The sequence below is a fragment of the Fukomys damarensis genome, unplaced genomic scaffold (genome assembly GCF_012274545.1).
Source record: "Fukomys damarensis isolate Sample0158 unplaced genomic scaffold, DMR_v1.0_HiC HiC_scaffold_17, whole genome shotgun sequence".
Lineage (NCBI taxonomy): Eukaryota > Metazoa > Chordata > Mammalia > Rodentia > Bathyergidae > Fukomys > Fukomys damarensis.
In genome coordinates, this window is record NW_022900929.1 from 6800298 (window position 1) to 6825570 (window position 25273).

Genomic DNA, 25273 nt, shown 5'->3' on the forward strand with positions numbered 1-25273 from the left:
TAAGAAGTGGACTTCACTGGTAAACTCACCCCCTCCCCCTCCCCTAGCAGCCCCGGCCCGCCCTTAGGTCCCTTGGGTCACCAGGTTGTCCGGTTCGACAGCGCCCGTCCCTCCCCGGGGGCCCTTTCCTGCCTCTGGCAGGCTCGCCCCAAACCTCCACAGGGCATTAACCGGATTGCTTTTGAAATTATTTGGCCATAACTCATGTAATTGGCAGCATGATTTTTCTCATTCACCATGTACACCCAGTTCTTGCAGACTGAGAAAAATACTAACCGCGAATAGCTTTTGAAGTGAAAAGTAGAATATTTTACGACAGAATTGACAGTGGTGAACGATATAGATATTTAGAGAAGCACTTATTTTTATTCTGCTGTTGTCTGATTTCAGAGCCATGTTTTATTTTGTTTTCCCGTAGCTTGAACTTTTTGTAGACTCTGTAACACCCTGGTATGGTGCCTGCAGGGCTCAAAGGGTGAGAGAACCCCTCTCCAAGTGCTCCCCTTAAAGACTTGAGGTGAAGGTGGAAAGGGAAGGGGTCCCAGAGATGAGAACCGGGTTTAAGTGTTTTCAGTGTACTAAGCTAAGCACTTCTAGCAGCAGGGCACTAAGTTGGGTAGGAGAGGCAGAGCCAGAGGATGCAAGGTTGAAGCAGGACAGAGCATTTGAAAGTCTTATCATGCTGGGGTTTTTTGTTTGTTTGTTTGTGTTTGTTTTTTGTTTTCTTCACCTCTCTCTTGGGGATACTGTGGAGCCGTCCTGTTCTGTACAAGCTGACCCTGGAGCTGATCTATGACTTGGGTGACTCTGCACTTTTGTAATAGGTTTTGCAAATGTTAAGAATCTGGTCTGCATTTAAATGGCAAGATCAGTATGGACAAATTAAGAACAACTGTCAGCTAATTTCTTGCAAGTTGTTGAGAAATAGGTTTTCTGTGTGGCAAATGTTATTTATAACCTATTCTCTGCCCTTGCTGGCTATGAGGCTAGGACTTAAATATTCATTTTAAAAACAAAACACAGGCTTGGAGTCCTGGTTATTCATCTGCTTCCACAGATGAAGGCAGACTCAAATTTTAATAGCTAGGAAGGAAGTGACCTTGACCAGGGAGCTGCAGAGCAATGAGGCCTTTTTTTAACACACAGAAGCATATCTGTGTGTGACCTTTGCCTTCCAACCCAGTTATCTCTTGCGCCTAAAGGCCAGGACCATGACATCCCACGTACACTGACTGACTGTGCAGAATGCAGCTGGGCTCCTAGTCTGCCTCAACCCCATAGTAACTGAAGGAATGACTAGAAACTTGTGCACCATTAGACTGTCCCTATGCCTAAAATCAAATCAGCCTGCCTGGTGGTCCGACAGAAGTAAACAAAGCTGCTGAGTGCAAGGACCCAAGTTAGATCTCTGGTACCAAAAAAAAAAAAAAAGTTTTTTTTACTTAAACAAAGCTGCTGTATCAAAGAGGAGCCAAAGCCAAGGGATGCGTTTATCTTCCCAAGGACTACACCAGAATTCTGGGAGCTGTTGGAGTTGGGGTAGGGGCCCAGCATAGATAACAGTCAGAGCAGGAGGACATCTGTGGTCTCTGTGATCTCAGGAGATAAAGTTCAGGTGCCTGCTTCAGAGCCACCTCCCTGGGAGGTGGCCCTGTGGCTTCTCTGCAGGCGCTTAAGGTACCATAGAGAACAGGCCATGGATGTGCTTGACCAGAACCAGGTAGGAACCCTCTGGCTTAGGCAGAGTCTTGTGCTAGACACTGACTGATGGAAGCTGCAGGAGAGCCCCATACAACCTTTGAGGGTTCCAGCTGAAATCCAGCAAACAACTCCAAGACCTTAGCTCCATCCCAGGGATGTGTTCTCTGCAGGTAGAAGTACTGCCAAAGGCAGAGGTCACATGGGCTTATAAACGTCTCGCTTCTTCCTGGGCTGAAAAGCGGACTTATTAAACACAGTGACAGGGTCAAGCCATACCTTCCTGGCCTCTCCCCTTTTAATGTGTTCTGTTGTCAGCATAGCAAAGAGCTTTAGCCCAGGCATCTTCCTGCTGCAAACCCCTTTGCCTGCACTGCAGGGCTCCCCACAACAAGTATCCAGAATGCTGTGAGTCAGGGCCAAAGTAGAGTCCTGCGTCCCACCTCCCTTGCCCTGTCTCCCCCAGGCCTGTGTCAGCTCCCCACAGCTGCCATATTCTCCTGCTTTCTCAGAAGTTCACCTCCCTAGGAGCCCGTCCAGCCTAGTGCTTGTCCCTGGGAATCTATGCTACAGAGACTGTGCTTCTTTGTGGTATGAAGCACTGTGTGCAGGCCTTGCACCTAGTGGGCCCACCTGGTGGTTGTACTCAAGGGACTGCCAGAATGGTGCCAGGTTTTCGCTGGCCAAGCCTGAGGTGAGCTACAGCAAAGAGACGCCTACTTGGGCTGTGAGCCTCTAACTCCTAAAGCAGAGGGGCAAAGGCTGTGTCTTTTGCCTCCTGGGCTGTGACTTGATGTTCTTTTCCTCCTTTACACACACCCGCTCTGCCCTCCTTTCCCGAGGCATGATTTCCCAGGATGGGGCCTGATGAGCAGTGAAGTTGGAAAATTGGATAGCCTGTTGAGATGGTGAAGTATGGGCTCAATAAAAAGTTTGGAGAATCTCCAAGCTTTGTTTCTAGAAACCAAATACAATCTTTGTAAAATATGCGCCTCTTTCAGACCCCATCTCCCTCCTGTGCAGGAACACAACACATGGTGGGAAGCTCTGCTGTCTGAACCAGGGGCTAGAAACCAGAGACTTTGGTACTGCTGCCCCTTACTCCTTAGCCTGCCATTTAGCAAACTGCCTTACACCACAGATTTCATTTTAATGCGTGGGTTAAAGAGCAAGAGTGAAAAATTTTCTCCTCTTGCAGCAGAATTCAGTATTACCAGAGGTGCTTGTGGCTGTTATATCTTGAACCGGTGGTGGTTTCCTAGTATTTTGTGACAGACGTGGGCTGATGGTACATGCAGCAGAATATAGGCAGTGTTCAGAAGCTGTGGGAGGCTCTCTGCTGCTGGGCCGTTTCACCCATGTGAGGCCTCTGTTGTGGGGGTAGGCATTGTATAGTTGGTTCTCAGTTCTGGCCTGGGAGGCAGGTACCACCAGCAGCTAAGGTAGTGGAATTTTAAGAAGAAAGTCCGTATGTAAGGGCTCTGTCCTGGCCTCACCCCCTTGAAATCTCCATTTTCTTCTCTGTAGGACGAGGAGTAAGGTTCTAGGATCTGAATCTGTGACCCTGTGTGAGTGTTTCTGGGAAGAGGGTCCAGTAGCTTTCAGCATGTTCCCTAAGGCCCAAGTGGGATGAGACTAAATGACCACAGAATTAGGATGCGTAGGAAGACTTCAAGAAGATCCTGGCTACCAAAAGGTGCTCTAATATGATGTTGGGCTGGGACTGTGGACCTTCAATCTGGATCAGGAAGTTTTAGCTTGGATGGAGTAAACAAATGTGTTTTCATTCACCTCCAAGGTACATGTACCATTTCTTTCTGCTGTGACCACAGTGGACAGTAGTGGCCTAAGCAGGACCTAGGCTGAGTGACTGAAGCAGAGGTTTCCTGTCCCATTGCAGCTGGAGACATCTCACTGTTCTGAGTTCCATTTCCCAGGTACAGAGCCTTAGATTTGCTGTTTGGTTTTGTCGTTTGATGTGTTGACAAAGTACAAGTATCACTGGGACTTCTGGGTTTTTTTTGTGGGCTGATACCGAGTTCAGTTTGTACCCAAGTATATCTGTGTTTTCTACTTTATATATTTAGTTACTTTGGTTTTGGTTTTTACGTCAGTACTGGGGATTGAATTGAGAGCTTCACACATACTATGCAAGTGCTCTTTCCCAAGCTGCATCCTTGGCCCCTGCTTTGTGCATTTAGAAATGTCATTACAAGAAGGGGCCCCTGAGCGGTGTCACCCTGTTGGTCACAGCTGGGCTCTGGCAAGACAGCTGGCCCAAAGCCCCCATGCTGACCTGGATGAGTGGCCGCCCTCCCTGTCCTCCAGGAGCTCACGTATGCCTGCTTGTGAGCGCCTCGATGACAGAGCCGGCGTCCGCCTCTGCATCTGCAGCCCCGGTGTCTGCAGCCCGTCATGGCAGCATCCTTGAGTGGCTGCTGCACTGGTGCTCTAAAGTTGCTCCATTTGTGATCAGATCTCTCAGAATGGGAAGGAAGGCAGTGGTAAGGAAGGAGCCAGAGAGTAATCCCATCTTATAATCCAGTCAGATATTGTGTTGGGAGGTTGGGGGACAGTAGGGTTTAAGGAATTTAGAGATGTGTGTATTTCATGTAATAATTCTGATTGAGTCTGCTGTGTATGTCTCTTCATTAAAAAGACCCTCTGACCCCTATAATCATGACCCTGATCTCGGGCAGGATCCTCACACAGGGTCTTGCTATGTATCTTCAAATGCAAAGAACCTGGCATAGGGTGTCCCTGTGTCTGGACTCACCTGTGCTGTAATTGTCTCAATAAAACATTTAATTTTTAAAAGTCTCCCTTTTGTTCTTCATTTCTTTTCAGGAAAAGAGTTTTTGAGCTACCCTCTTAAAGTTTTAGTAATTGGGGTAATAAGGCTCTTTCGGGTCTAGAAAAGGTGATCAAAAATATGGTGAATGCTTAAAAATTGTGTTATGATAAGACACATTGTAATTAATCTCTTTCAAAATACTGCCTCTTGAGTTTTGTTTTTTGTTTTTTGTTTTTTTTACATGGAGATCAAACTCTCCAGTCCTTGCGCTTGAGGCAGGCAATGGAACCACTGAGCTAAATCTCTAGCCCTTCCCTCTTGAGTTCATTTGGGAGCAGAGAGCAGACCCCAGAGAGCCCTAAGCAGTCCCACCTCTGCTGGCCTACAGGCCAAGTGGCCTCACTTCGGCAGATGCCAGCAGGGAGAAGGTCATCCCAACGAAGGTTTTGGGAACAGTAAAATGGTTCAGTGTAAGAAATGGATTTGGTTTCCTCAACCGGAATGACACCAAGGAAGATGTATTTGTACACCAGACTGCCATAAAGAATAATAACCCTGGGAAGTGCCTTCGCAGTGTAGGAAATGGAGAGACTGTGAAGTTAGATGTTGAAGGAGAAAAGGGTGCTGACAACCAGGGTGCAGGACAACAAGGTAGACAAGTGAGAATATGTATTGAGGTTATAGACCATGATTCCCCAGGGGCCCTCCTCGCCAAAGACAGCCTAGAGAGGACAGCAATGAAGAGGATAAGGAAAATTGAGATGAGACCCAAGGTCAGCAGCCACCTCAATATCAGTACCGGGCCAATTTCAATTACCAATGCAGACGCCCAGAGAACCCTAAACCACAAGATGGCAAAGAGACTAAAGCAGCTGATCAACCTGCTGAGAATTCATCCACTGCAGAGGCTGAGCAGGGCGTGGCTGAGTAAATACCAGCTAACATCTCTGCCATCATCGGGTTTAGTTATCCAGCAAGAAGAAATGAATACAAAATTCCAGCAATAAGAAATGAACAAAGATTGGGAACTGAAAGCTTTAATGCTTGCTTTTTGCCCATTGACCAGATAACTAGGACTATGCGTTATCTCTGCAGCATGGGGTTTTTATTATTTTTACCTAAAGACAGATATCTCTTTTTGGTAATGACAAACTTTTTTTTTTAAAGCCTGTTTTTTCTCAAAACACCTTTAAAGGTTTTTAAATTGTTCATATCTGGTCAAGTTGAGATTTTTAAGAACTTCATTTTTAATTTGTAATAAAAGTTTACAACTTGTTTTTTTTCAAAAAAAAAATTCTCTTGCTTCAAACATACTTATCCTTCTTTCCACTTCCCAAAGCAATTCGGAAATCCTTGTTCAAGAGTGCCTTTATGAGGTGTGATCAAAAATATAGTTAGTGCTGCTACCAGTGCCATCCAGGCCCAAAAACATGAGGTTTTGTCCTTATTCATTTTATGTGTTGGATCTGGCACCATGTAACTTCTGTCTGTTCCTCAAAGTCAAAATGACCATAAAAGAAAACATTTTCAATCATTGAGAACATCGAGGCAGCCACAACAACACAACTAAAGACACTTACAGAAGACAACTTTGAGAACTGCTTCAGAAAGGCAAGAATGGTGGGATTAGTGTGTTGGGAGAATAATGGCAATATATGTCTTTACTGTAATTGGCTTTTTGAAAAAGGGTTCACTAGATTTGTCAGTCACCCTTTATATAAACTGGGACAGCCTCTGATGCTGCCACCTAGTCAAGGGACAAGTGGTTAGCTCATTTCAAAACTGTGGATTGTGTGGAAAGTAGGAGGAAAGGAACTTTATAGTCTTGGGACTGTTGTGAATGGATGGTGACAAGCTCCTCGGAACATGAATTGTCTGCACTGCTGTCATCACCAGTGCCAGCTTACAGAGGACATCAGCTGCCTTGTTCCCAGGCAGGGCTCGCTCCTGTTCTCCCCCCTTAAAGTGGTTGTCATCTGGGTCACCTGTACATGATGACCATAATGCCCTTCGTGCTGATGCGCAGATCCCAGGAGGCTGGGGATGACTGATGACTGCCCAGGGCTTCCAGGGCAGGATTCGGATTGAGTAGCAGGATTAAGGCCTAGGTACTGTACCTGGGCTCTGTATATTGTGCCATTGATGAGAGACAGCTCTGTCCTCTAAATTGTTGGATGTGTGACCTGGGCTCCCCTTAGCCACCTTCCAGATGGAGGGGAAGATGAGGTCCCTGTGCCCCAGCTCCCTGTCACCCAGGAAGGCCACACTTACAGTATAACTTGGCTGATGACAGTCATTAATGTACTTCTCTTGGAAAGCAGGTTGTGTCTGCGAGGCGCCTGAGTGCTGGCTGTAACAAGGAACTATGCTTCAGGAGCCCTCACTCTCACTCACAACTCAGCTTCAGCCCTAGGGACAGGTTGGTGAAGGTCTGACCGTTCTCCCTAGGGTCCTGGTCCATGTCTTGTCAAAGCAGCAGTCAAGTGGCCTCCAGCAAGGGTTGGACATAATAGATGGAGGTAGGGCCACTGGACGGATATGTATCAGACTCTTAGTTGAGTTGTCTTTAAACCCATAGCTGCTGAAGTTCAGTCCCTTCGCCGTGGTTAACAGGCTTCTGGTGAACACTTTACCAAGTGTGGCAGTGGGACTGTGCCTTCCCCCCACCCCCTGGGTCAAGATCTGGCACATGGCTTCCCCCGAGAACTCCTGGAGTCCTAAGTCTTCCATCCAAGGCTCCTGTATGCAGTGAGCTGGTGTGTAAGCCTGCCTCTGCACCCATCCCTACCCAATATTCCTGAGCTCAGGCATGGCCAGGAAGGAGGACAGAACCTCAGTTTCCTACATATTCCCCTGCTCGGCACAGGGCTTCACAGAAGAAATCGAAGTAAAAGTTGGTTAATTATATTCTCCATGTGATGGTTCTTTCCACATGATCAGTTAATCCCTGCCAGTGAGTACAGGGCAAGAAGGCCTCCAGGGGAAAAGAGATGGCAAGCTGCTTCCCCACTGCAGCCTCTCTGACTGGTTGGGGAATCCTAGGGGTCAGGAGGGGTGCTGTAGGTGGAGGCAGGCAGCCCCCAGAAGTGAGGGAGAAGGCTCTGTGATAACTAGGTGGGGTTGGTGCCTGCCAGTCATGGGAAGAAACCCCTGCCACTTCGCCCAGCGCCGCCCCCAGCAACTGAACACCCACCTGGGTTTGCACACAATGTCACAATTCTTGCTGCTGTGGAGATGCAAGAAGCCCTGCCTCTAGGGTTCTTGTTGTACGAGCAGAAACTTCAGGGGACTAAGAGACTCGACCCAGTCTACTGCCACAGCCCAAATTCCTGGTTGGGGCATTCTCTGCCACCCTCTGTCATTCCAAGGATGCTTCACCAAGGCACCTGACAAGTGGGCGCTCAAAACCCCACAGGGACTGGGCTGATTAGAGCCTGAACAGCAGGCCCTCCCTGTGTTCCCCTATCCACACAAATCCTCCAGATGGAGGCCAGGCCCCGCAACATTTTCACCTACAGGGCCAGGTCTTCACAGCCTGGGCCTGGTGGCTTCCTCCCCTCCACTCTGCTCAGAAGAGAGTGAACTTCACTCCTGGGGGCTGTGGAAAGGACAATGGGCCCTTTCTCTGCCTGCTCAGTGGCTCTGCTTCCACACACACAAAGCTTCTGTTTTGACCCCTAGGAGCCTAATCTCTGGCAGGAAGCCAGGGCCTGCTGCCATCCCACAGCCTGCGCCTGGTATACCCTAGCCCTGTGTGCCTCTCCACAGATCCCAAGGCTTCAGAGCAGTCAGAAGGCTTTAGCCGGGGCACAGGGCACCCGATACCCTCTGCTAAACATGCAAAGAAGTGGCTGGAAACCATGGCTGGAAGGGGTGATGGCCTGCACTCCCTGCTCTTCGCACTCCCATGTACCATGCCTTGTATCTCTTGGCAAAAAGCCCAGATACCAGGATATCCAGCTTGAAAACAGACCCTCACATGGATCATGTGGGAGAGTACACTGGACAGGATCTCATTCCAGGAGTCATGAGGTATGTCTCCTTTGCAGATGCCCTCATTGTGGACTCTTGAGCATGGTGCCAGCATGGAATATGAGCTTTGCAGACCCACAGTCATCAGGGCTCTGTATAAACACCTCAGAGTTTATCCTGTGGCAACAGGCACAGAACTCAGGGTCTCTTATCTACATGTGGGGAGGTGAGGCCCTGGTTCGCGTGGAAGTTAGACTCCCTGTTGAGACAAAGTATGGATCTCTTGAGTGGACATGGCAGGGGGTCAGCCTCACTCCCCTCTGAGGTCCTACATCATGTGGGTCATGACCCAGCATCTGGGTGCTCAGAAGGCTGACATCTGTCTCCAATACTGCCTCCCCCTGCCATGCCTGTTCCTTACCTGGGGACCCCAACTTTCATGTGCCCATTTGTGATTCTTGCCCACTCTGGGGCACAACTGCTACCTCCAGAGCCCAGAGGTGAGCCTGGAGCTACAATGGAGTGCCATTGTCGCACTTATCCCTAGGTCAGGATGCTGGGTGCTGAGCTCAGCACTGCCCTTTGCCATGGCATTGTGGGCACTGAGGCATCAGCAGAGTGTAGCTCAGGCCTCCTGGTAGGAAGGAGCCCCCGACCCAGGTCCCTTCCCGAAAGGAGTGGGGAGGTGGGGAGTCCATGTAGCTCTGGCTTTGATCCTCCCAGCCAGCCTGCCATTGCTAGATAAAATCTCTGCTCCCTGAAACTGGAAGGAAAGAGGGTGAGTTCTGCTAGAAAGATGAATTGAGGGGTGGGGGAGTGTTGAGGACAGGATATTGATAAGTAGTTCAGGGTGGCCTTGAACTTGCAGTGATCCTGTCTCAGCCTCCCTAGTGCTGAGATTACAGGTGTGCACCACAATGCCTGGCATGGAAAGATGACATTCTCTAGACAGGCAAGATGGCACATGCATACAATCCCAGCTAAGATTGCAAATTCAAGGCCAGCCTGGGCATTTTAGCAGTTTGGCAATTGCCTGACCTGGGCAATTTATTCTGTCTTAGAATAAAAAGTAAAAAAGGGCAGAGAATGTACCACAGTGCGAGCACGCCCCTGAGTTCAATCCTTAGTGCTGCAAAAACAAAACAAAAAAAACTTCCTTGTGGCCAGAGCAACCTTGACCTCAGCCTCCGCCCTTGAGGCTGTTTCCAGGATGGTGGGATGTGGGCAGGATCAGTACCTGTCTCTCCAGGGCCCTTTCTCATCCCCACAGCAGCCTGGCTGGCGCTGCTCAGCAGCATGCCCCCACACCAAATCTGCTAGGACAAGGCCACCAGCTTCTCCATCCCTGGGGATGGGGAAGTTCCTACTGCATGACCCAGCCCCTGCAGTAGGGCAGAAGTGGGGAAGACAGGGCTGTGACAGGGTCTGCTGAGTAAGACCCTGCCTACCTGCCCGGGCCAGCATCCTCCTGCCTTCCCACTGCTCTCTGCAACTTAGGTTCACAGTTGTCCCTCGAAGAAAAGTCAGGAGTGATGCTTGGCAGTCCATCCTTGGCCCCCATGTTAATATGAAGCTTGTCTATGGGATAGAGTGTTCACCAGAGTGAGGAAAATCCCTGAGGAGCCACCGTGGTTCTCATCACCTGCTGCTGTGAGCAGGTGTGACTGAATATACTCTACCTGATGCCCCTGGGAGCACCCACATCAGGGTGTAGCTGTTGAATGTCCAGGTGTCCTTGTCACACTGTGAGACGGACACAGATGGCACCTCCCAGATCCCCAAGTGGGAGCCTGTTCTTGTTCAGAACGGCTCCTTGGAGATCATGCCTGAGGTTTTCTGCCTGAGTTGCTTGCACAGGAACCTTTTCCAGTGAAATTAGAGCAATCTCTCTTGCCAGCAGCTCCAGGACTGAAGGAGAGATGGTTCACATGCTATATAAGCACAGGCTGTGTGCTGTTTTCACAGCACTAACTTTTCTGGGAGTTTGGTCACCATGTTCCTCTCTGGTTCATCAATGCTGCTCTTTCCACGCTGCAGTTTTGATTTCCTGGTTCATAGTCAATGCATTTACTGCTTATGATCAGTATATTTATTGCACTGTTGATACAGGTTTCATTTTGAAATGCATTTTTAATCACCTACGTGCTATATCACCTAACACTGTACAGTATAAGACAGCATCTGTGTTGTAAAGCATAGAAGCTGAGGTCCCAGCCACCATCCCAGGACCCCTGAACTTTATCAGCTGGGTGGATGGGGTCCCCTGTGCACGTCAAATTGTTTTCTGCATTTGAAGTGTAATCCCAAAGGACATCTATCTGTGGAGGAGAAAATGATTGCGGAAATTTTGGTTTTCCTGTTGCTTCTCTTTTTCATCAAACCCAGAGCACCAGAGACTTAACAGCACTGAGATCAGTGGTGACACAGAGGCCCCAGCCGCATCTCATCTTGCTCCTGTGGATTCAGTCCAGAGCTGTCCACCCTGTAGAAAGCAGCCCTGGGAGGACACAGGATCTAGCAGAGCTCTCTAGGCAGCCTGGGGTCCATACCTGGGGCAAACACAAGGCTGCCCACAGGACCCAGGCATAGCGTTCTTAGACCCACCTTTCCCCAAAAGGTCAACCCCAGAATGGGGTCCCTCACAGGCTTTGCTTCTGCAGTTTTTTATGTTAATCCAGGCTGTTTGCAAACCCAAAATGAGGTCACATCACCAGGTGCACTGGAAGGTGGCAAGTGCAGCAACATTGTCATTTACTAAGTTGAGACCTCCTATGTGTGTGGCCCTGGAGGCTAGAGGAAACTGGGTCTCTGGGGAGGTGGGGGAACGCCTTCCTATTGGGGACAGCAGCTCCTGGTCTGTGGCTGTGTATCCCTCAGCCTCCAGCTACTGCCCATCACCCTCCTCACCTGTGGCCCATCATCACTCACCTGTCACCTCAGAGTAGCTGAAATCACCCACATCATGGCAGTAGCCTAGGTCACCTCGTTCAGGCCAGGAACATTGGTCTTCCCAGTGTACACAGCAGACCCAGGAGCCTATGGGCACCTGTCAGGCAGAGCTACTGCCTCCCCTGACCCTCAGGCAAGGCCAAGTTAGGAAACACAAGTTTGGGTTCCTCCCACTTTGCCCCCAGAACTGGAAAGTAAACCCAGGGTCTTTGTACTGAGCTGCACTCCCAGTCCTTTTTAGTAGTTATTGATTGGTTGGTTGATTGCACTGGAGATTGAACCCAGGGCCTTTGTACTGAGCTACATCCCAAGCCCATTTTGTATTTTGAGACAATATCTCTCTAACTCACTAAATTGTTGGGCTTGAACTGGGTGATCTTCATGCCTCAGCCTCCCAAGTAGCTGAGATTATAGGTGTGAAACACCACACTCAGCAGGATTGGCTTTTTGAGTTCAAATGACTCCCGACTCAGGAAAAGTGAGACTCCATATCAAGTCCACCCCAGGACAGTTGGACATTTTTGCATGGAGGTGGTGATGTGGCAACAGTGTCTGTCCCCGGTCTGCCCCGCCAGCAGGGGGTCCTCATCTCAACCTGCAGCAGCCAGAGTGCTGGGGTCACTGTTCTGAAGCAACCTGGCTACCCAATGCCACCATGGCCTAAGGACAGTTTGTGTCTGGTGTCCAGGGTGGACGGTTTTGTCCCTCTGTAGTGTTGACCCCCAGTGCATCTAGAGCCTGGGACATACTGGGCCAGTCAGCGGTGACACTGCGGTGGGCACTCCATGCCAGCGCTTTCACAGGCCCCTCAGCCCTGAGTAGGGCCCTACTGCTGGCCCGTGGAGTGGAAGCACTTGCCCTTGCAGCTTGGCACCCTGGGCCACAGCCACTTACTCAGAATGGCGGTACCTCCACCTGCTAGGGACCTTGTGGACTTAGGTGGACCACAGCTGACAGGACCACTGAGGGGGCACCATGTTCCAGTTGCTCCCCCAAGTCCCTTTCCTTTGAAGAGGACCAGAAGGAGGTGGTGCCCTATGTGGAAGGCAGAGGGGATGGTGCAGCAGCTGTACACACCCCCTGATAGGCTGTAGAAGTAGGATTCAGGGTCACTTAGCCCATACAGCCCTCACATAGTTCACACACAGCAGGACACACTCTGGGAACGGTGGGATTTGTTATTCAGTGGCTTCCACCAAAAATCAGATTCACTGGCTGTGCCTTCAGTGTGGACCTGAGGAATGGCTCTTCTCGGAGTATACTTAGCTTCTTCAGGCAGGAGCCTGGCCACTGACCACTGCCTGTGATCTGTACCAGAGGCCCAAAACACACTTGGGTTTTGAAGGAGGGGACCACTGCGGCTTCCAGACCTTATGCCTGATGCACAGTGCACCCTGCATTCTGGGCTCTCCATAACCCTGAGAGGAACAGCTAGACCTGAGTCCCCTTCCAGATCCCCTATGTTGGTGTCCTGAGCCCTCACCATCCAACCCAGTCCTGCACTAGGCTCAGAACACTGCTTCTGCCATTCATTCTCAGTCTTGCCCTCACCCTCTGTCATCTCTTTCTGTGGCTCCTCACAGGGACTTTGCCCACCTGCCTCTCTGGCTGTCCAGAACCCGAGTAAATGTGGATGTTCTTTCGGGAAGCACCTGGGCCTGTAGTACCCAGAAGTCCCTGCGGAGAAGTCAGACTACCCCTGCGGTGTGACCAGACCCCTCTGGCCCTGGCCTTTAGGGTCAGAGACGAGAACTGGGCTCGGGGATACTGAAAAGTCATTTCATAGAAGGAGGCAGGTACTCCCCACTCCTCATCCCTCCAGACCCACCTCCTGCCTTCTGGCCTCGGGGTGTGGTAAAAGACCTGGTGGATGAGGCAGACTTCCCAGGGGCTGTCACCCCTTCTCATGCTCTTCCCCTGTCCCTCAGCATCCAGAGACCCCCTTGGGCACCCTGGCCCTTCCTCCCCTACAGCGCATTCAAGGATCCTGCCTGGATACCAGCAGGGGCTTCTTTGAAGAGGAAGAGCTGCAGGGAAAGGCGTCCTGAATGGATATTCTGAGGGAACCTGCCAGGAGGGAGGGGACCCCTTGTGCCAGCCATATTTTATCCTGGGCCAGGGCTCTGCGAACCTGGTCCCATAGGTGCTCACCCTTCCTGGAAGTGCTGGGGTGGAGCACATCAGGCTCCTGGCCTAGGTCACAGTAAACACTGCTGAGTGGATAGTGCTGGAATGGTCTCAGCCCCTCTCCCGACCTGAGTGGACCAACAGTCACTTGGTGCTCTTGATTCTGTGCCTCTTGTTTGCTCATGGGGAAGCAGAAGGAAGGGGGAGTCCATGCATCCTGGTGCTGTGGCTGGGAGACAGTGCTACAGGAGACCAGAGGCTATCCTGGCCACTCCCCTACCTGTAAGGTTTTTACCATGAGAACCACTTGTAGGGAAAGACCACACTAGCCACCAGTGTGTCCTGCCCCACTGGCCAGAAAGGAGCAGGCAGCAGGTGTGGGTCTCAGGAATGCTGCCTTCTGCTGGCTGCAAGTGGTGACAGCACCAGGCTCATTGGAGAAGGGGCTGGCCAGGCTGGATGACAGCCATCCCTGACTGCAGCTGGTGGGGGAGTAAGTATAGGGCCCCCGCAGGCCTAGAGGGGGATCTGCAGCAGGGTGGGGGTGTGCAGTCAGCTTTTTTATGCATGTCAGGTCCAGCAATGCCAAGGCCTCTCTTCCCCGCGGTGCTTGTCCCTGTCCTCACACGACAATCCCCAACACTGCAGCCAGTCCCAGCTGAGATGCACCCTGTGCAGGCCAGGCCATTCCTCCTGGCATGGGGTGAAGGGCTGGGAAGCCTGCAGTGTGATCTCCCTGAGTCTCATTCTCCAGCCTAACAGGTACTGTTCTTGACTTCCAGGGATTGGCAGTGAGCCAGGTGCAGGACACAGTCCCCCAACTGTCCCCAGAGGAAAGGAGGGTCCTGGAGAGGAAGCAGAAGAAGGAACGGAAGAAGGAGGAGAAGAGGTGGCTGCACAAGGCAGGGGTCTCAGCAGTGCAAGCTCAACCAGCTAAGCGCTCAGGCGCAGAGCTGGCCCTGGACTACCTCTGTGGGTAAGAGCTGTACATGTGCATGGCATGCGCAAGAGCACCTGGGATCATGGAGCCCTTAGGTATCCTGTTCTTACATCGTACCCTCCACCACCACCGACCCCAGGAAGCTCCATAGAAGGAAAGTAAGGCCTGCAGTGGCCCGAAAAGACCCCTTTCTTCAAAGTTCTGGCCTTGCTGAGGGTAGAGGTGTCTGGAGACCAGTGCCAACCAAGCCAGTGCCTGAGCAGACAGGGTTTTACAGCTGGGCAACCTTGACTTGGCCCTCACAGCTTCTCCCTGGATTTTCTGACCACTGCCCTTATCTGGAGTTCAGTTTCCGCCTGCATCAGAGGAGCTGTCCCACCACAGGGAAGCACTGCACAGGGCCACCCCTTCTGCCCACTCCCTGTGCTGACTCGCTCTCTGATGGGGAAACAAGATATTGGGGGGACAAGATGTGATTCTGGGGGAGAGGTGGACACAGAGGTCATGTACCTGTTTGGAGCTACCAGGATGCAGGCAGAATGGTGGTGGGGTGGGGGTAGTCAGTGTTGGGTGCAGATCCCAGCTGGGAAGATGACAGGCAAAGGGTAGACATCGGAGGTAACCACAGAGATGTGCTTAACACTGCTGAACTGCACCCTAGAAGATGGTAAGATGGATGTTTTATGTCATAGCGTCACCAGTTAAAAAGCCCATGAGTCTTGTTGCTGGCTGAACATGGCAAGACATGGAAGTCCAGATGACAGATGTCCAGGGTGCCAGCCCAAGAGGGGTCAGAGGGGCAACTGAGAGGCAGCTGGATGGTCCCAGTCACAGACGTCTGTACTGCTTCATCCTGGGCATCTGGCCTGGGAAGTATTTCTAAAGCCCCTCCAATTTTCACAGGGCAGGTGATGTAAGGCCCTGGGGCTAGGAGGCAGCAGTAGATGTCGTGCTGAAGTGGCATGTCCGCCTCAGTGATAGTGCTTCACCTCAGCTGGGACAGTCCCGCAAAGCACCTAGGACTCCATGGCCTCAGTGTACAGCACAGGACAAGGGTCATCTGCTCAGGGAGCCTCATTCTTTTCTCCAACCCTGAGGTGTCTGTTTCGGTTTCCCCAGGTGGGCCCAGAAGCACCAGAGTTGGAGATTCCAGAAGACAAGGCAGACATGGCTCCTGCTAAACATGTATGACAGTGACAAGGTCTGTATGCCATGGGAGCAGGCTTCAGGGGATAGGGCGTTAGGGCAGGGGACAGGGTCCATATGCACTGTCCTGATAGTCCCTCATGGTATAGGAAATGGAGAGAAATGGAGGTAACACCTGCCTATCCAGGATGCTGGCTCCAGCTTGTAAGACCAGGCAAACAGGCCACCTGCTTCAGTGTGTGTATGTGTGTGTAGCAGTTGTTTCCCTGTGGACTGTTTCAGCAGTCAGAAATCATCTGATAAAGGGCTTAATTCTGGGTTCTGTCCCTTTCTGTCAATTTATCCTCATGCCTGGGCCTGCTAGGACCTTGCTATCTTGGTTAGTGTTGCTTACATGGACTTGAAAATCAAACTATGGGTTGCCAACTACTTTGAACAGTGCTCCTGGCCCTGTCCTTCTAGAGGGAGGGCTCATCCACCCCTGCAGCTGGGCAGGGTTCTAAGTGACAGGGATTTGTTTCGCTTCACTTCCCGAATTCCTCCTCAGGTCTGCTAAGCCCTCTTCAGGTCATCTGCTCTCCAGCCCCAAAATGCCACCTCAGTGGTCTCTTCACCCATTCTTTGTCCCAGCAGACTGCTTTCTTTAAAACATATCCATTTGAGCCGGGCATGGTGGCGCATGCCTGTAATCCCAGCACTCGGGAGGCTGAAACAGGAGGATCGCTGTGAGTTCGAGACCAGCCTGGGCTACATAATGAGTTCCAGGTCAGTCTCAACTACAAAGTGAGACCCTGTCTCAAAAAAAAAAAAAAAAAAAAAAAAAAAAAACATATCCATTTGCAATTTGGTGGCACTTCAGGGGGGCATAATGGTGGGGGTCACCCTTTTTAACCCACAAGAACATGAGAATGTGTGAGGAAGCGGCCAAGAGGTTGTTCTAGGGTCAGGACCCTTAGTGTGTACCTGTCTCTTGTCCCTCACAGAGCAGGGAGCCCTTTGCATGGTACAAGGACACTGGGCTGGTAGCCCCAGAGCCTGCCTTAGTCACTTCCATCCTTGCTGAGACACCATACTTAACACCTACAACTTAAAGGAGAGGTTTATTTGGGGGGTTTTTGTGAGGGTTTGGGGGTTGTGAGGGGGTGTGTTTTGGCTCACAGTTTGCAGCGGTTTTAGTCCATACCTCCAGGGCAGGACTGCATGGCAGAAGAGAAGCTGTTCATGGCGTGGTGGCTGGGGAGCAGTGAGATGAAAGGAGCTGGGAAGGGAGCGATAAACCCATCCAGGCCACGCCTCCAGTGACTCCCTTCCTCCAGCCAGCCCTACCTCTTCACAGAAGTCCACTATAAACCCCGTAACCAAATCACTTTTCAAAGCCCCATCTCTGAGGACATGGGTTTTTAGGGGGACATCCAGGTAAATCATAACGGGGTGAAGCACAAGGTCCCAAAGACTGGATACCTCGTCCCTCCACTCTGGGGTCTCTGTTCTCCCTGACATTCCCCTCTTCTCCTCCCAGGTCCCGGAAGAGCACTTCCCCACCCTGCTGGCCTACCTGGAGGGGCTGCAGGGCAAGGCCCGAGAGCTGACCCTGAAGAAGGCAGAAGCCCTGATGCAGGAGCTGGATATGGGGGGGTCAGATGCTGCCCTGAAGGAGAGGGCCCTTCGTCTGCGCCAGGTGCTGCAGCTGCTGTCCTAGTGGGACACTACCACCCGGCATTGTGAGCCCTCAGATGCATGGGATTCAACAGGACCAGGTCTGGCCATGTCCTTCCCCTTCATGACAGTGGGTCTTTGAACCTTCAGAGGGATCACCAGACTCACCTGCACCCAGGAAGTTGCTGTCACACATTTCTATTTTTCTACCAGGGATGTCTTAGAAACTTCCCAACGCCAGTCCTGTGCCAACTGCAGCTCCTCAGGGTTGGAGTAGGGTGTGCCCCAAGTGAGGGACAGGTGCAAGGACTCCACAGGAATTGCTGTCTGCCTATGCCTGTGTGGCCACATGGTCAATAAAAACAAGCTGCTGTGTTCTTGTTTTGTGTGTCCACGCTCTCCTGTCAGATGTGGATCTGACATCCTTCTCAGGGTGAGCATGCCCAGGCCCCATGCTGTCCTTAGCAGCACCTCCCCAGGACAGCGTCCTGCTCTGGCATCCAAGCTCCGTATGTGATACTCCCAGTGGTCAGTTCATCAGCCTCTTCTGCAGGTGTTTGGTGGCCATCCCTTCTAGGACACACTCTGCACAAGATGAGGCATCTTCGAGTTCCCAGCACATCGCGGGTCCCTGCTGCCAGCACTCCCAAGTGACAGATGTGCCAACCCAGCCCAGGTGGCTGTGGGGAAGCTGCCAGTGATGGCCCGAGCCAAGAGGGTGGGGCTGAAGCCAGGCTGCCTTCAGGAGGCCTCAGGGCCTGAGGGCAGCCAGCAGCTCTGGGCTGGGTCACACAGGTGGGCAGCTTCCTGCCGGCCCAGATGGCAGAGCGGGAGAGTCAGGTTAGGGTTAGGACTGCAGTGCTGTTGCTGGTCACAACTTAAACAGAAGATAAGCTTTGTCCCAGGCCTCGTCTGCAAACTGTGTGCTCAGCCTTGGCCTGTGACTCCAGATGCCACTGTGATTTCAGGGTTAATCGCTTTAAACACCCAGCCAGGGGCCCTGCACATGTCCCTTGCTAGCCACTCCTCTTGCCATCTGTCACCACAGACCCTAGACTCTGGGTTGGGAGAAATCTGAGGGTCGTGCCACGTAGGCCCCAACCCCACTCTACTGTGAACAGGGTACCACTCCTTTCGGTATAGGACCCTGCCCCTGCCCACAGCACAGCTGGGATCATAATGGCACCCACAGGTGCTAATGTGTGTATAGTGGCCCTGAGGGACAGGAGGTGAGGAGTCCTGCACCTTCCTAGTGTCCTGAGGAAACACAAAGCTTTGCTTCCAGATCAGACTCTTGATTCCTTAAAATCACCTGCCCTTTGTGTCTTGTGGATCCCATCGCAGTCCACCTTCGTCTTGGTGCATTTAGTGTGGGGACAACCCACTGGTACCTGACTGCACTGTGCCTGCTGGGGCTGCACCTTCCTCAGCAGTATTACCACAGGGCTCTGCAGGTGCCCTCTCCAATCTGTGTGGGAGGCTGTTTTCCTGCTTGTGACCTCACCTGAGGACAATGGCCCAAAGAGAGGCTGGTATGAACTGATGACAGGTGTCACACACAACCCTACTAAGATGGATAACCTGGTGTGTGTCCTACAGAGGCCCACACTGGAGAAACCCACCTCAGAGCAATCTCTGGGAGCTGTGGGGGCCAGGCAGGTGTCTACTTCTGCCACAGTGAAGACAGAAGTCAGCAAACTACCTCACAAGATGGGTTGGAAACCAAACAGCCACCAAGGTCTCCAGCCCAGCCCACAGGAGGCCATGGAGGCTGGAGGGCAACAGGTGCCACCCAGCCCCAGGTCCTGCCCTCAAGGCTTCAGTGTGTCATGGCAGTGGGGAGAGTGGAACCCTCACTGGACTTTATGCATTTTGGTGCCTCAGTTTCCCATCTTTGCCAGGCTACCTTGAGGGTGGGTGGCAGGTGAGGGCCAGCCTCCTCCCACAAATGCCACACTGTCATCCACAGGGGCCCTGAGCAGCTGGTTCTTCCAGTGGTGGCTGCCCTGACAGGGTCTCTGACCTCCCTGGGCATAGGTGTGGTCGGGCTGAAGGACTTGCCAGTGACCTTTCTGTTCCCCATGTGCCCCCTGAGGTCTCAGGGGCTTCTCTTCCCCAGCACTGCCACCCCTGGTTCCCCCTTCCTGTGGGCACCCCTGGTTCCCTGCTGGCCCCTGGGATTCTGGTGTCTTAGCCTGGGCTGCCTCAACCGGCACCTCCTAACAAAGCTTACTGATCCTGCAGCTGTTGTGACCTGTTTCACAGACGGGTAAACCGAGGTCCAGGCTCCAGGTCCCCAGCACATTGGGGCAGACCAGAGCCCTGCAGCTCCAGCACCCATCTTGGGGAGTATACTAGTTTGGAGGAGCAAGGGCACCATTTGGTGGTACAGCAGAGGCCTCCAATCACTGCTCCCTAGGACCGCCAGAGCAGGGCATCTACAGGAGAATCAGCCAGGTCTACAGGCCTGGTTGGTGCAAGGTGAGAGCTGGCAATACCAGCCCAGGCTGATCTATGGTACATAGTGCCCCCAGGACCAGGCATCATCTACTGCAGGTATTGGGGCATCTGGCAGACATCGGCCCTGGCTGAGGATGTGGGACACTGCAGATGATGTGTCACAGGGCATGGGGGCAATGTGAGGCCTCCTGGGGTCTGAGGTGGGAGGGGAGCACCAAAGGGACACATCCATTCTGCATGGACAGCGTGGCTGCCCCAGGGGGCAAGAGTAGAGGAGAGTCTGGTATTGGGATGCAGGGGGCAGGGAGGGTGGAGACAGACAGAAAGGCCGTGGGGGTCATGTCCCTTGCTGTGGCACCCTAACAAATGTCCTGTTTCCTGCCCAGGGTGGACGCAATTTGCACACAGAAGCCAGATGCTGGATGCCTGGCCCTTTGTGATTATGGGCACCATGGGTCCACCTGCCACTCATGCTTGGGGCACTGCTGCTGTCCCATTGCCCTCTGGGCAGCCTGTGCTGTGGGCCAGGCAGATGTCACCTGGCAGAGCACCCTAATTCCGGGGCACTGCACAGAGGGCCTGGGCCTGGGGCCGCATCGTGAAGGCCAGGGCAGGCTTGGTGTCCAGGGAAGCGAGGCTGATGCCAGGTGGGGGCTGCAGGTGATAACGCTGGAGTAAGCCAGCCAGCAGCAGGAAGAGCTCAGTCTTGGCCAGGCTCTCTCCAACACAGACACGGCGGCCTGGGGAAAACCAAAGCACCAAGTGGGGCACTGGTCCTCTCCTGGAGCAGGGAAGGGATGCCCTGCAAGGGAGGAGTGATTGTGGTGCCTGTGGCCTCTGACCACCCACCAGGGCCAAGGTACCTGCAGAGAAAGGCAGGAAGGCTGGCTGCTTCAAAAAGTGCCCATCCACATCTAGAAAGTGCCCCGGGTTGAACTTGTCAGGGGTTGCCCACTGGGTCTTGTCCAGCAGTACCGAGGTCAGCAAGGGGATCACAGGAGTACCCTGCAGGCACAGAGGTATCACTGCCCAGGTGAGGCTCTAGGACCCAGGAGGGACCCCAAGACGCATAGGGTGGGACCCCCAGGACAGAGTGAGAGACACTGATCTGGCTCTGACACCCCAGCAAGAATACAGTTTAGTAACCAATCCCTTTCCTGCCTCTTCCTGGGGAGCCCAGACCCTCAGGTATCTGCCCCGTCTAGGTCCCACTTGTCCCCCACAGAAGGAGAGCGGCCTGCAGGCCCACCTTGGGGAGCAGGTAGCCACCCAGTCGGGTGTCACTGGCCGTGCAGCGGGGCACGTGGGGCAGCAGTGTGATGTAGCGCTGAACCTCATGCAGCACTGCACTGGTGTAGGGCAGCTGCTGCTGGTCCTCAGGCTTTGGGAGCCTCCCTGCGCCCAGCACACGATCTAGCTCCTCCTGCACACGGCCTGTGCCAGAGGTGGGGGCCATGTCAGTGGGGGCCATCTCTTCACCCCAGGATCCTGCCCAACTAGGCTGGGCCTCACCCTGAATGTCTGGGTGCTTGGCCATCAGGAGGGCTGCCCATTGCAGCGTAGCTGAGGTGGTCTCAGTGCCAGCCATGAGCATGTCCAGAGTGCAGGCCACAGCATTGGCCTCAGAGAACAGGGCCTGGTGATCATCCCCCTGTAAAGCAGGCCATTGAGCTCAGATGGGAGGTCTGGGGGCCCATTCTCCAACCCACATACCCAGCCTGACCCTGGGCTTGGGATAAAGGACAAGTCCAGTAGGAAAAGATGGAACCAGTGTCTGCCCAGTGTCTCACTTCACAGACAAGACCAAGGCTCAGGGATGCCTCAGATGGGAATGAGGAGCTCTGTGCAGGGACCCTCCCAGGCCTACCCGCTGAGAAGGAGGCCCATCTCACCCACACCTGACCCTGCTGGATCAGGGCATCCACATAGCTCTGCAAGGGGCCACCCCTGGATGTGGGGCACCGCCGCGCCTCCAGGATTGTCTTCAGGATGGCTCGTACCTTTTCGATCTTGTGCAGGACAGGCCTGTGCAGACCAAGCAAGGCCCCCAGCCGTGGATAGATGTTGAATACCTGGGGGCAAAGAGCAGGTGGACAGGGGTTGGTTAGGGGTCTCTCAGCTCCATAACAGCTGTGTCGAGCAGGTGCTGCCCATGGCCACAAGAGGGAGCTCAATGCCCCTCTGGGTGCCCAGGGACTCAGGAAACCATCTGTGCAGAAAGGAGCCATCGGGTGGTAGAATACCGGGATGGCTGTGTGCAGATCCAGACAGGCTTCCCATACTCAGGCCCTTTCCCAGAGAAGGGAGGGTGATGGAGCAGGTGCCATGTGTAAGTGACTCCATGGGCCTGAGTCAGAGAAGATGTTGTAGGCTCACAGCAGATGGGCTTGGAGGTGCAGGACACTTTCCTCCCCAGGGCATCAACACCCCCACGTGGAAGATCCCACATGGCCCCCAAGGTGTGGAATGGCACAGGCAGGGAAGACCAGGAACCACCGCTGCCTGGGCTGCCCAGCAAGGCCACAGGGAGCCAGGTGGCTCTGGGGTCAGGTGGTCAGCCCTACAGCCATGAGCAGGACCTGTCTGAGGGCAGTGGGCCAAAGACTGGAAGCCCAAAGCCTCTCCCCTCACTACTCCCCAAACTGCACCACACCTTCCTCCCCTCACAGGGCTTTGTGCCAGGTACAGTAGTGACAAAGAATGCCTGAGCTGGGCCCGGCTGTCATTCTGGGGACAGCACCCTAGCACGCAGGTCTCAGTAAAAACAGAAATGACAGCAACCAGAAGTACAGTCTTTAAACTTTGGCAACGAATGGGATGTACACCCTAGAGCTCCTAGGCATCAGAAGAATGATCTGAATGATTCTGTGGTGTAGTAACAGAGCCATGACAGCCTGGCTGGAGGGACCTGGGGGACACAGGGACACAGTCCTAGGCAGGGGCATCTGTTGCTAACAGGGGCCTAGGGAAAGGCAGAGACCCCCTGCTTGGCCCCCATTTCTCAGCACATGCCAACACGGGCCACATGGGTGCTGCCTGAGTCCAAGGACTGTGTGGGCCTCAGCTCCCAGCAGGGCAGCAACCTCTCACCTGTAGGCTGGGTGACCCCAAGAGGACCATGACCTCATCAATCAGACCTAGCAAGGACTGGAACACAGGATCCTGGTAATCAAACCGCTGGCCGAAGAGGAGCGTGAATGTGATGTTGGAGGGAGCCCAGCCCAGCAGGGCCAGTGGGAAGGGCCGGCCTGTGGGGAGACAGGGCTCAAGCAGGTGGGGGAATCTGGGGCCCTTGGGAAGGGCTGGCTTTGAGGAAACAGGGCTCAGGGTGGAGGACCCAGGCAGAGGTGTCCAGTACCCACTCACCTTCACAGCCGTCCAGCTTCTCTGTGAGACTCGCCAGCTCCTGCAGCACTTTGCCGGCCATGGCGCCCTGCCCCACACCCAGGCTGTGCAGCACGCGCACTGTGAACCTGCGGGCGGCCCGCCAGCGCACCCCAGAGGAGAAGAAGATGCCTGCAGCCGCAAATGCAGAGATTTGGATGAGCCTGCCCCACCCCAGTGATTCAACGGGAAGCAGATGGGCCCCTCACACCCAGCACCCTCCTGTTCTGGGCTGGCCTTGGCCTGTCCCTCCCAGGTACTACCCAAGAGCCCTCCACCTACCCCCGCCTTGCTGGATGAGCTGGAAGATGGGGATGGGGGGCCGGTCCACCAGCTCCTGCCCGGTGCCCACCAGGGCCTCCCTCACGGCTTCATAGCCCGACAGCACCACAGTCTTCTGGCCTCCCAGGTGAACCGTGAACATTGGTCCATAGCGTTCTGACAGCTGGCAGAACCAGGGGTCGGTGGGGGAGCAGCACAGCATAGGGGACCATGGATCCCATCCCAGTCTCCTCCGGTAGGGGGCCCCATTCTATGCTGGGCACAGCCATCATGGGTTATTCACAACAGAAATTCTCAGGGGTGCTTGGGCCCCAACAGCGGACAGGAGAGTGGCAAACTCAGGCAACCCAGGGTCCCCAGGGCGCTGACCCTCTCTGGGCCTCAGCTTGGCCAGTGGCTCCCTCAACCCAAAACAAAGGACAGATGGACAGAGCCAGTTCTGTTGGTCAGTCCTGACTCACTGACCTGTGGCCCAGGGAGAATACAGAAGACTGCAGGGCTGCCTCTCCTGCCTGCCTGTCCCTGTCCCATCCTAAGGACAGGAATTCAAATCCTTAGCAGGAAGTGAGCTGCTAGCTGCAAAAACACTGAGCCCCAGCTGGGTCAGCTCCTGCCCAAGACCAGAAGAGGCTGGGGCCCAGCCCTGGGGGGCCCAATGCATCTTATCCTAGGAAGGGGTATCAGGCAGCCCGGAAAATAGGAGCCCTTTGGGTGGGGATGTCCCAGAAGGTGGGAGAGGGGTGGCCCTGGCTGGTCTCTGGCCAGGGCCCTGGGGCAGTCATGGAGGGGATAAGGCTGGTCCAGCCTCATAGGGCCAGTGCTCCCCTCAGTGGGCTGAGGACTTTGTCTCCAGCCACGGGGGTAGTCACCCATGGGCACCCTACTTGTCTGAGGACACCTCCAAGCCTTGCGGGTTCTTTCTAGTTGCAGACACTTCCAGGGGAACCTGCCTCCCTACACTGCTCCCAAACCCACCTCCTGCAGGCCACCTTCAAATGCTGCCTCCTCCAGGAAGCCCTTCAGGCCCGCTGCTCCTGGGCACTGACCCTGAGCAGCCCTTCCAGGGCTACCTCCCTGTTGGGTGGTTCTGTTGCCTCCCAAGGTAAGGGGATACTCTGGGCTCTGTGTCCCCAGGTGAGCCAGCAACATGAGGAGCTGATATGGAAACAGGGCTTGGCTTCCCCAGGCACAGGCTGGCACATGGCCACAGAAGCTGTGGGGTCTGCGTGGAGGGGCTGCCCCTACCTCCATGAGCCACCGGTCCTGTTGTGAAGCTCGTAGCAAGGGCAGGTTTCCCAAGAGTGGCAGTGGGTGAGGCCCAGGGGGCCACTGTGGGGCTGAGGAGAGGCCTGGGGCTCGGGTGCAGAGCAGCCCCCAGAGGCCCAGCAGCCCCAGCAGCCCCAGGAGCAACAGCAGAGCCATACAGCAGCAGCAGGAGGCCCCAGCTCCCGGCTGAACCCAGTCCCTGAGCCTTATAGCTGCCCTCCCTAGGGCGTGCCAGGACCCCACCCTCCCCACCACCCAGAGAATGTGGAACAAGCAGTTTGCAGGGGACAGCCCCAGCAGGCAGCTTAAAGCTACAGGCTGCATGGAATGTGGGGTCGAGTCTGTGCAGGGGCCTGGGCAGGGTGGAGAGCCCAGGAGCTGCAGGGACAGGAAACAGGGGATCATAAGGTCATGTGGGGTCAGGCATCCAGGACATCTGGGCCCCCTCAATTTGCCTCAGGGCCCATGGACAAGGTTGTTTTGTGCTGGACACTGTAGACCTGCCTATCCACACTGGTCTCCCCTTCAGAACAGGTCATTGTGCCCGGCACTCACCCTCCACCTTATCCAGCCCTGAGCCTTCCTCAGCCACACTGAGG

The 25273-nt window shown here is 53.8% G+C and overlaps 2 protein-coding genes across 2 annotated transcripts in view; one reads left to right on the forward strand and one right to left on the reverse strand.

Moving 5' to 3' along the window:
- The window catches only part of CUNH7orf50 (chromosome unknown C7orf50 homolog), a 109896-nt gene extending 92252 nt beyond the window's left edge, over positions 1-17644 (forward strand). Inside the window, exons 3-5 of the mRNA XM_033764823.1 lie at positions 14323-14516; positions 15600-15681; positions 17146-17644. Coding sequence (XP_033620714.1) covers positions 14323-14516; positions 15600-15681; positions 17146-17325 — 456 coding nt within the window. The 3' untranslated portion in view covers positions 17326-17644. The remainder of the gene's footprint in view (positions 1-14322; positions 14517-15599; positions 15682-17145) is intronic.
- Positions 17645-17746: 102 nt separating this feature from the next.
- Positions 17747-24830, reverse strand: LOC104870221 (cytochrome P450 2W1). The gene is made up of 9 exons (XM_010635711.2): positions 24654-24830; positions 23409-23571; positions 23109-23258; positions 22833-22990; positions 21641-21814; positions 21255-21393; positions 20992-21176; positions 20606-20747; positions 17747-20482 (listed from the first exon to the last, which is right to left on the reverse strand). The coding sequence occupies exons 1-9, from the start codon at positions 24828-24830 to the stop codon at positions 20295-20297; spliced, it is 1476 nt and encodes a 491-aa protein (XP_010634013.1). The 3' UTR covers positions 17747-20294.
- Between the last annotated feature and the right edge of the window lie 443 nt (positions 24831-25273).